Source organism: Nannobrachium achirus (assembly GCF_963921795.1).
Source record: "Nannobrachium achirus genome assembly, chromosome: 15".
NCBI lineage: Eukaryota > Metazoa > Chordata > Actinopteri > Myctophiformes > Myctophidae > Nannobrachium > Nannobrachium achirus.
In genome coordinates, this window is record NC_137822.1 from 57,460,373 (window position 1) to 57,471,692 (window position 11,320).

Here is an 11,320-nt window from a genome sequence, read left to right on the forward strand (position 1 = left end):
GTGTGAGGAGAGAGAGAGAGAGAGAGATGTGCAGGAGAACAGGGGCACATGGGAGAATGTGTCAGTGGTGGGGAAAAGTACTTTTTTACATTCTTACTAAGTAAAAGTACCAAATGCCACAATGTAGAACTACTCCATTGCAAGTCATTCTTTTGCAAAATGTACTTGAGTAAAAGTGCAAAAGTATTGGCATCAAAATATACTTAAAAGTACCAAAAGTAAAAGTATTCATCATTATGCAGAAATGGGCCCCATCCTAATTTACAGTACACTTTAAGACAGAATAAGACATAATAAAGCCATAATAAGAAATAATGTGTTGGTAATTAGAAATAATATGTTTTATTAGACAGAAACAAAGACAGAATAGCAGAAAGAGTAAATACATTCTCCGGCACCTGCCAACCGTGCTCCATCGCCCGGCAATAGGACCGCCGGCCGCCGCACGGAACTGTAGGTAGGACCGGCATCGCTGGTAACTGCCGCGGCAGCCACCACCGCACGCCGAACTGCCAGGCCTATCGCCGGTGATGCAGTGCGACTGCCGTTCGAACTGCCGGTCGTGTGGCAGTACCTGCTGCGGTAGTTCCGCGGCAGGTGCCGGTGCCCCAGGGAATGTATCTGCTCTTTCTGCTATTCTGTCTTTGTTTCTGTCTAATAAAACATATTAGTTCTAATTACCAACGCATTATTTCTTATTATGGCTTTATTATGTCTTATTCGGTCTTAAAGTGTACTGTAAATTAGGATGGGACCCAGAAATGTTCCGTTTCAGGTTTTCAAATGACGCATGGTGAGCTTGTACTGTAGAAGTAACTTGTAACTTAACTAAAGCTGTGTAGAGGAGTAAAAAGTACTGCATTTGCCTCTGAAATTTGGTGGAGTAGAAGTAGGCCTATACTGAAAAATGGAGATAAAGTAAAAGTACCTCAACATTTTTCACCACTGCTAATAGGACATAACAAGGTTAAAACAGCTTTGTTTACAGCTTTAACTAAGGGCAAACTTTACTGGCAAAACATTTCAGTGCTGGGAAGAAGTCATTATAAAACAAAGAGTGTGTCAGTACTCTCAGGGGCAGAGTGGCCGGATGGGAGCCAGCGACCGCAAGGTTCCCAGTACGATCCTGGGCTCCCCCAGAGTTAGTGTCGAAGTGCCCTTGAGCAAGACTGAAACCCTAATTGCTCCCAATGTGCAGGTTGGTGCCTTGCCTGGTTTCCTCCACCGTGTGTGTGCGGGAGAGTGTGTTTTGCAGGTCTTTCATTCCGAGTGTATCAAAAAGGCAACTGGGTTCAGGCAGCTGAAGCTTGTGATTGGCTGCACAGAGGTGACGAAAGTCTGGGGGACAGAGATACACCTAACCCTAACCTCAGTAAAACTAACGCTGGTGAATGCTAACCTGGTGAATGTTAAACTGGTCAGACCAACGGTGCTTAACCCAGTTGCTTTTTTGGTACACTCGGACTGAAAGACCTGCAAAACACACTCTCCCGTGTGTGTGCATGGGTGAATGTAATGCACTATCTATGTAAAGCTCTTTGGATAAAAAGCAAGATAAATCCACCATTTATTTCACCATTTGTCAGTCAGCAGGGGTTTCCTCCCCATTATTAAATACAGTGTATAATACAAATTTATACATTTATTTACAATCTAACACACATTTCCCGCAATCACCATTATTGTATAATCTTGCGCAGAGGGATTCCAGCACCCGCTGACCACTTCTACAATAAATAGGTGTATTTCCAAATCTGAGAAAACGCGTGATTATCTTAAAGTTTCTGCCTTTGTACAATCATTCATTTAGCAGCACAGCCGATAATACGTCTAGACATTGTGCAAACTAAAGTGTGAGGCCAGAAAGAGAGTAGATGGGGTATTTCTGCCTAGAGGTAGCTAGTGTTGGAAAAAGTCAACTACAGTCAGAGTCTACAGTATACAGTACTTCAAACCCCATACTGCTACGATCTCAATAATCAACTCTGTTCGGTCCTGTATACCAGCGGATTCCATGGTTCTAATTGTTAGAATCTAGTGTGTCGCACACAAAGAAAACAAATGCCGATCTGAAGCGTTGCGAGCTTGTAGATCGGCAATTAGACCAGCAAGAAAGCCCACTTCACTCAGACATAAGACTGGATTGGAATGGCTTATAAGTCCTTCGGCTGACCCTCCTCTCCTCCAGTACTGGTTGTGGCTTCTTCTTTGTCATGGGCGCGTGGCACAGCATGTAATCCAGACTTTTCCCGGTGACCTGACCAGCCTTCTCGAGCTGGCACACGATCTGCTCCACTCTCTCCATGTGCGGTCCGTGCTCACTGCGCAAACGCAGCAGGTCCACCTGAATGAGGACACAGAAGTCATCGATCAGCCAGAAAGACATTTCTGGCCTTACCTGGCCATTCTGAAGACAAGGCTAATAGGCCAGTCAATCTAAGCAAAAAAAGGGCCTGACCCAAAAGAAATTGCAATAGTAATGGTTCAAGGTTTTTTATGATCCTTAGAGTCATACAAAAAACATGTTAAAAGTTTTCCATTTTATTCTTAGTGGATCAAGGTGAATTCAGGGGGTTTACGTTTGGGTCCCTTCACTTACTATACAGGAAAAAAAGACCCCCCAAAAAAATCCTCTTTAAGTAGCATGTGAGGGGTCTAACTAGGGGTTTTTCATGATTCTGAATCCATTGCAAGCATTTGTTTTGCACCAAAAACATTCCTCAGGCTAAAAACTGACCCCCAATACTATGGTTTAGTGATGAGTCATCACTTTTCTGGGGTCAGCTCAGTTTTGCTGTGTCCCTTTTTAGCCTGGGGAATGTTTTTCGTGCAAAACAAATGCTTGCAATGGATTCAGGATCATGAAGAACCCCTAGTAAGACCCCTCACATGCTACTTAAATAAGATTTTTTTGGAGGTCTTTTTCTCCTGTATAGTAAGTGAAGGGACCCAAACGTGAACCCCCTGAATTCACCTTGATCCACTAAGAATATTTTGGAAGATTTTTAACATGTGTTTTGGATGACTCTAAGGATCATAAAAAACCTTGAACCATTACTATTGCAATTTCTTTTGGGTCAAACCTCAGATTGACTAGCCTATAAATATGACTCCTTGTCTTTGACTTTTGGATGCCATAGGTTTTGGAATAATACCATGGGCAAAGTGCATGGGCAACTTAAACTTGCATCTTAAATCTGGTTCCCCTATTTTGGGCATGTCATTATAGGAGGCGGCATTTTAGAAAAAAAATAAATAAAGAATTACTATAATTTATTATTATTATTATTATTATTATTACTACTTCTTTTATATTTAAAAGTACATTGCTATTTTGTGTAGTTACCTTGTCAATCAACTTTGGAATTCTTACAACTGGAATTAATTCTTAATTCTATCCACCTGTTTCTGCCAGAATTTATTGTAGCATTATTTGCGGGACACTTCCGGTTAACAGCAGACATAAAAGCTCACTTCGCGTCGCAGTTGCAGCCGCTGTGAGCTTGTAGATCACACTCGGCTGCGGCACCGGAAGCTGCCTGCACCTTCTGCGCAATGCACGATGGGACTTTGGAAAGTTGTGGATACTTTGTTATTAATGAAAGTCAATGGGGAGAATATTTTTTTTATCTACTGTTCAAAGTCAATGGGGAGAATATATTTTGTATCTACTGTTCTTAAGCAACATAGCAACTATTGAAGACTAGCCTTCAAAAACTTTTAGACCAGTTGTTATAACCCTGTTTGGCTCACTGGGACGTTTCACTTACGACTTCCTGAGAAAATTCAAGCTTCTTCACGAAAGCTGGACCTTTGGGCAATAAGGCTGCTTGCAAGACAGAAACACCGTCTCTCACCGCACCCGACATTGCTGAAATCACCACCTATTAACAAACAAAGACAAAAAAATAAACAAAGACAAATCAACTCATGTTGATAAAAAAAAATAGCTAATATTACCACTACATGATGCACACTTACCTTCAGATTTTGACATATTTTGCCATCTGTACTCATGATCTGTGAATACAGTGATCGTGCCCTTTCAACATCATTCTGGGGAAGAAAGAAAAAAAGGGGGCAGGGGGTAATTTTAGTATTTTATCCACAACTTTCCAACATCCCATCGTGCATTGCGCAGAAGTTGCACAGAGCTTCCGGCGCCGTAGCTGAGTGTGATCTACAAGCTCACAACGGTTGCATCTGCGACGTGACGTGAGCTTGTATGTCTGCTGTTAACCGGAAGTGTGGTGCAAAATATTCTAAGTAAATTCCCGCGGAAAGAGGTGGATATATCTTGATGTACAGTATATTTTATGAACACCATACAAGAGGATGGACCCACCTGTCTAAGTGCTAATGCCACAGCAAAACAGAAGGCGTGCCTGGGGATAAAGTACCCTTTGGACTGTCCCTCCTCTAGTAGAGTAGTGCAAATTCTATAGGTTTCTGGAGAGTTCTGAAAAAGAAAAAAAATGGAAATCAACTCATCATTCAATGGAAATCCACTCGTTAATTGCAAACAGAAGATAAATTATAATACAATTCTTGTACTGTATGTTCCCGTATTGGACATGGTGAGGCAGTGTCTAGATATCCCGATCTTTTCCGGTGCACTACACCGTTGTGCGACAAAGCATAAATTAGGCATAACAAATGTCTTATCTGCCAGCGTACCTATGAAAAAATAAATAAATAAAATACATTATTTTACGTACCAGTTTATAGCAGGTGGCACATGCCAACATGTATGTGTCCTTGTTGAATAACACACCTTGGTTCTTCATCTCTCTTACCACATCAAGTGCCCCTGTAATGCATATCGTTTTCTTTACTATACAGTGCATAGAAATAAAATTAAGTATAAATACTGAAGTAATAAAGTACTATGCTTTTATTATCCACTGTTTAGTTACTGTTAGCCTCTCACTTACTCTCGTAACATTCTTTTGTGAATAACATGTCTATGGCGATGTTGAAGGAGGTTGGGTCGTTGAAGAATCCTTTCAAACTCTGTAATTAATCATAATGCAAAATTGTATTTGTAAAGCACTTATCTTAGCTAATGTTACATAGTGGTTCAACAATACATGAAAAGAGAATAAGCTGACTTAATAAAATAGTCATAAAATAAAAATACATGTGTATAAAAAAATTCAGGTTATGGACAGTACATCAAAAAAAGTTACAAAACAGCAATACAATGTTGCAATATCCTCAGCGAACATTTGCAAGTCATTTGTATGACACTAAGGAAAGCGGTAATAATGTGTGTGTGTGTGTGTGTGTGTGTTTGTTTGAGTGCGATAAGAGAGTACAGCATAGCCAAATTGTATTTTGACTTTGATGCAATACAAAAAGATCTTATCAAAATAACATTTTACTCACAAAAGCAATAATGGATTTCAGTTTTAATGTAGCATATCAGTAGATATGCAATTCCCCTAAATGTTTGCACCGTTAGGGATGCTAGGCTTCGAGTGGTTAAAGTTGTGATGTACCTTATCAGTAAGTGTTGTGGCTGCCATCTCCTCAGCTCCCAACTCATAACACAGTCTCATGAAAAGTGGACCAAACTTGAATTCTCCAAATGTCAGGTTCCGGTTCTCTTCATGATACCTGGTGAAGGGAACATACAGGAAATGTTTTCCCCATAGCAACAAAAAGATCCACAGAGAGGCAAAGTCTTTAAGTGCCTCCAAATTTTACAAAGTCAATAAATATCTTTTGCCATTTGGAGTAGTTTAGGGATATTAGGGTTGGATTTCCGAGGGGGTTAGAGTGTCTGCTCGGAGATTGTTAGGTCAGGGTTCGATTCCCCGGCCGGGTCATGTACCAAAGAATAGGCTTGCTTCCGGGAGAGTGTTTTTTGCAGGTTGTTCAGTCCGAGTGTATCAAAGGGTGCGTTCGGAAATGCGCACCGGGTGTGTGCAACAGGGTGCTCAGTGTAGTGAGTGCAGTAACCTCAGCAAAACTATGCCTATCCCTAAACCTAACCTTAACCCTAACCTCAGTAAAACTATGCCTAAACCTAACTCTAACCCTAACCCTAACCTCAGTAACCGTGATGTGGGTGATTATCTAACACACCCGGTGCGCATTTCCGAACGCACCCTTTGATACACTTGGACTGAACGACCTGCAAAAAATACTCTCCCGCTCGCTTCCTCCGTCCTCTGTCCTCCAGCATGGGAGTGTTACGGTGAAATTGGTGACCTGCCGAAACATGTGGCCATCACAACTGATGAAGTGTTTAAAAAACTGCGCACCCTACCTCAATTCAAGGCCGCTGGCCATGATAAAATCGCCCCCAAATTTCTCATAGACTCAGCTGCCACCATTGCCCCAATCATTACCCATATTATTAATCTATCTATCAAGCAGGGTTATGTCCCCCAGGACTTCAAATTAGCCAAGGTAACCCCCCTGCACAAAAAAGGCAGTAAACTTGACCCTGGCAACTACAGGCCAATCTCAATCCTTAGTTCCATCTCTAAGGTAATGGAAAAAATTGTCTATGAACAGGTGGCTAAATATCTTGAAGAGAATAAACTGATCTACGAGTTCCAGTCTGGCTTCAGAGAGTCCCATTCCACAGATACATGCCTCATCTATTTGAATGATTACATCAAACGTGAAATTCACGATGGCAAATATTGCGGCATGGTCATGCTGGACCTCCAGAAGGCATTTGACACCGTCGATCATTCTATTCTGATTGAAAAACTCAAAGCTATTGGTCTTGATAGCACAGCAGTGAGATGGATGCACTCTTACTTGGTGGGGAGGGAACAGATGGTGGAAGTCAACGGAACCCTGTCCCCCCCCCCTCCCAGTAAACTGTGGAGTACCTCAAGGGAGTATACTAGGACCACTGTTGTTCTTAATATACGTAAACGACATGTCATCTGCTTGTGACTGCAATCTGTTTCTGTTCGCGGATGACTCGGCTCTCCTAGTCTCAGGCAGAGACATATTGCAGGTTGAAAAGGCCCTTAACTGTGAACTTAACAAGATCTGCACCTGGCTCAATGACAACAGACTCTCAATTCACCTAGGCAAAACTGAATGTATCCTCTTTGGATCTAGTCAGAAACTTAGCCTAGTTGAGAACTTCACAATTAAAGTAGGTGACACTGTGATAGAAAGAAAAAACCACATCTGCTACCTGGGTTGCATCCTGGAGGCTAACCTATCCAGTGAAAAAATGACCACCAAGGTAATCAATAAAGTCAATCAACGAATTCGCTTCTTGCAAAGAGTTGCCCCGCTGATCAATATTAAATCCCGAAAGACACTAGGAGGTGCTCTTATTGGGCCCCTCATTGATTACGGAGTCCTTGTCTGGTATCGCGACGCCCCAGCTGCCTTAAAGCTAAAGCTCCAAACAGCCCAAAACAAACTAATTAGGGTTGTGCTTGGTCTCCCTCCTCTGACCCACCTTACCGAGCATCACCACGAAAGCGTGGGGTGGCTCAAAGTAGCTGACAGAGTACAGCATCTTGCAATGGGCCTGGTGTACAAGATACACTACACCTCCAAGATTCCCATGTACCTGACAAACTACTTCTTAAAGGTCAAGGATGTTCACGATCATAACACCAGAGGCAGCTCCACTAATCATCATCAGCGTAGATTTAACACTAAACAAGGCGCTAACTCGTTCTCCTGCTATACCATCAACATGTGGAACGCCCTTCCACAAGCCCTAAAGGAGAGCAAATCCCTAGCCTCCTTCAAAATTGGTATGAAAAGTCACCTTCAGACAGCAGCCACCCGTGACTTGTAAATAGACTAAGCCCCCATGCTCCCCCCCCCCCCTTTTCTTTGTATTCTGCCTTTTGTATTTGATGTTATGCTTTTGAAACTGATATTATCCTAGATAAAGTACTATGTTCTATCCGTCTGTCTTTCAATGTTATATGAGATACTTAAAGTGTGGTTCCTGTGGAAATAAGCCTCGGCTTTCTAGGATCTCCTTTTAGTTGACCTTGTACCAGTGATTTGTACTGTCATGAAACTGTACTTTTTTCTATTGCAAACTTCTAATAAATTCTTCAATCAATCAATCAATCTTGTGGGGATGTGCAAGCCACCTCATGCTACTGAAACAGGTGATCGACTCCTGCCCTATGGGCCTCATGGCTCAGCAAGGCTGAAGCTGGAATCCATGCCTCTCTTTTTTTCCAATTGCCTATGTAATCCTGGGCTCTGCTATTCCTCTGCCACGCCTGGAGAGACAACGGACAAACCTCATGCTTCCTTCAACGCATGGGTAATCCAAGTTGTTTCTTTTCACCTGACAGGGGGGATTTCCCTGGGATGGACGTAGCACGTGGAAGGAACACGTTATTCCAACCAGTTCCTTTCCCCTCCATCAGGCGCCCCGGCTGGCCAGGGGGAGGCATTATTGAGACCAGGATTACTGCATGTTTTTGTGAGGGTATCAACCGTTGGAGACACAGGGAGAGCATGCAAACTCCACACACAAAGGCCCTATCGCCAACCCCACCTAGGGTGTGGGCGCTGATGACACGGAGGGAGGAACACGCCCCCAGCACCCACAGCGTCCCCCGGCGGGAATCGAACCCAGGACCTTCTAGCTGTGAGGCGAAGCGCTAACCACTGTGCCACCGTGCCACCCCCATGCCTCTGATTTTGATGTCTCCCCCCCATTCTGCCAAAAGTCTCTCTCCATCAGTGTGCAGTGTAGGCGTACTGTACCTACCTATAGATGGCATCTCTTGCTGTCACAGCGTCCTCTGCAGACTGACACAAGTGAAGGAGCAGCTTCAGCTCATCTTTCAGAATCAGCTCATTTTTCTGCAGTTTCTGCTTGAATAGCTCAAAATAATTGCCTGCAAACATGGGTGACATTTCAGCCTCTTTACTTACAGTTCATATACACATCTTATAACTTAATCATTTAGAACAGGGGTCTTCAAGGTTTTCATGCCAAGGGCCCCTTAGTAGAGAGAGATGAAGCAGGGACCCCCTGGCCTCAACCTTTTCATAGATTCCATATATTTTCATCATTTGACAGCACAATCATCAGTGTATTTTCGATTCATGTCAATTTGTTTTCAGATATTTAACCACTTGAACCGTTAATACTTAATAAACTTGACCTTTCACTCAGTACTTAGTCTGCTCTTTTCCCACTTTACACCAAACCTCTTTGGCGAAAATAGCAGATCTACAAGCTCACAACGCCTCGCAGCGCGAGGCGTTGTGAGCTTGTAGATCGGCTATTTTTGGCTAATGTTCTCAGAATATGGATGCTAGGGTTCATGTGGTTAATATAAAAAAGGAGAAAAAAAGGTTTCTATCATACAAAGATTTGGAGGACCCCCTGTAGTAACTCTGAGGACCCCCTAGGGGTACCGGACCCCCTGTTGAAGACCCCTGATTTAGAAGATTGAATTGAGGCCTTGCAAGTCAATCTACAGAACAGTTAATGCACCTTTTGATCCAGTGACAAGATGAGCAACAGCCAGTTTCCTTTGTTGGAAGTCTTGTAGTTTGACAACATCTTCTGACAAGAGGTGTCTTTTTGCTGGGGAAAGTTATAGTTATAGTTAGTTATTTACAGTAGTTAACTAGAATTGCACTCTTATGCCGATCATTAGTATATATATCATTTTTTTGAATAGGGGGCAGGTATTTATAAGAATTTATTCTTCTGCTTGCTCCTTTTCGTGCATGGGTGTGTACTGTAAAATATTGAAATTCTGAGTATAAGTATAATATAACTGTAATGTACACTACATGTGCTAAACAAAAATGAAATGAAATGAACTCTGTCGAGGTGCCAACTTGCGCCTTGTGCACCAGCGGACGCGCCATGTGGTGCGTTCACCACTGGCGATGCCAATGACATCACCACTGGCATCACCAGGAATGCTGGTCCCTCATTGGCTGTTAATGATGACATACATACCCAGCCGATCGCAGTACTTGCGCGCTCCGCTGGTGCAAGTAATGATACACTCACTGTATGCATGAATACAACTGTGCTATGATGAGTGAAAACTGAAGAAAGCTTGGATACTACTTGTGTTTGTCAGTCTGGTAGACGTAGTGTAGCCTTATGAACTGTTTACCATATAACGTCAGACTATGTAATTTAAAATTGCCAATTTAATCTCACAACACATCCATATATCAGTGGTGTAAAGTAACTAAGTACATTTACTCAGGTACTGTACTTAAGTACAATTTTGAGGTATTTGTATTTTACTTGAGTATTTCCCATTTCCAATACTTTTACTTCTACTCGGATCCAAATGTTGAACTTTTACTGCATTATATGTATTTGAAAACCTTAGTTACTAGTTACACACTACACACTTCAGCTCTACATACATTTTGGGCATTTGAAAATAGCCGATCTACAAGCTCACAATGCCTCACATTTTGAACTTGTATTTATTTTCAAAAGCTTCTACATATGAAAACATTGAAAAGGCACATTCTGCGCAATGAGTACTTTCTACTTTTGGTACTTTAAGTACATTTTGATAGCAATACTTTTATACTCAAATACTCAATTAAGCACTCAATTAAATGAAGAATTCCGGACTTCTTGTAACAGAGTATTTCTGCATAGCAGTATTGATACTTTTACTTAAGTAAAACATGTGAGTATAGCCTACTTTTTTTCCACCACTGCATAGGCACCCTAAATCTGCATACAGTCTCTTGATCCAAGGCTACTATTTATCCTATGTTCAAATCAAGATGACTAAATGGCTCACTTACCTCCCGTACAACGTTCCAACCAGCCTGGCTGTAGTACAGATCCACGGAACAGTCCTTTTGAATGATCATGAATTAAGGATAGTAGGGCATATCTGCCCACTCTGCTCAGCGCCATTGTGCACGACTGAACCATCCACATGAAAACACGGGGATCCTGTTCATCAGAATGTGTTAAAGAGCTCCGATGTGATAAATATATGTATTCAAATTGAATACAGATTTTTTTTATAGTGGCACACTGTTGTAAAAAAGTAAGATCAAAGGCAGAGAAGCTGTTTTGATTATGTAACGCGCTGTACAGTATTGGTTTGTTCCAATATGGCAGCGCCCTACAGCGCATGATTAATTTGAAGCAACCCACACTGGCAGACATTTCATTTCCTCTTTCAACCGGCAGGTGGTGCAAATGTGCTTTTTGAATTGGATATCAGCAGCAATAAGTGCATGAGCATGATTGTGTTTGTCAGTCGTCATCATCATCAATCATAGAATATATTAATGTTTGTAATGTCACTCTATTTATTTATCAATGTTAAAACGCCTGTGTGGCAAGTTAGGA

At 42.0% G+C, this 11,320-nt stretch overlaps 1 protein-coding gene across 1 annotated transcript; it reads right to left on the reverse strand.

Moving 5' to 3' along the window:
• Positions 1–2,001: 2,001 nt before the first annotated feature.
• On the reverse strand, positions 2,002–10,876 carry ptcd2 (pentatricopeptide repeat domain 2; the record flags this gene model as incomplete). The annotated part of the gene is made up of 10 exons (XM_080743747.1): positions 2,002–2,344; positions 3,771–3,884; positions 3,982–4,056; positions 4,346–4,459; positions 4,719–4,810; positions 4,935–5,013; positions 5,502–5,619; positions 8,729–8,858; positions 9,464–9,556; positions 10,762–10,876. 10 exons carry the CDS (start codon positions 10,874–10,876, stop codon positions 2,123–2,125), a joined length of 1,152 nt encoding a protein of 383 aa, XP_080599873.1. The 3' UTR covers positions 2,002–2,122.
• Positions 10,877–11,320: the final 444 nt, after the last annotated feature.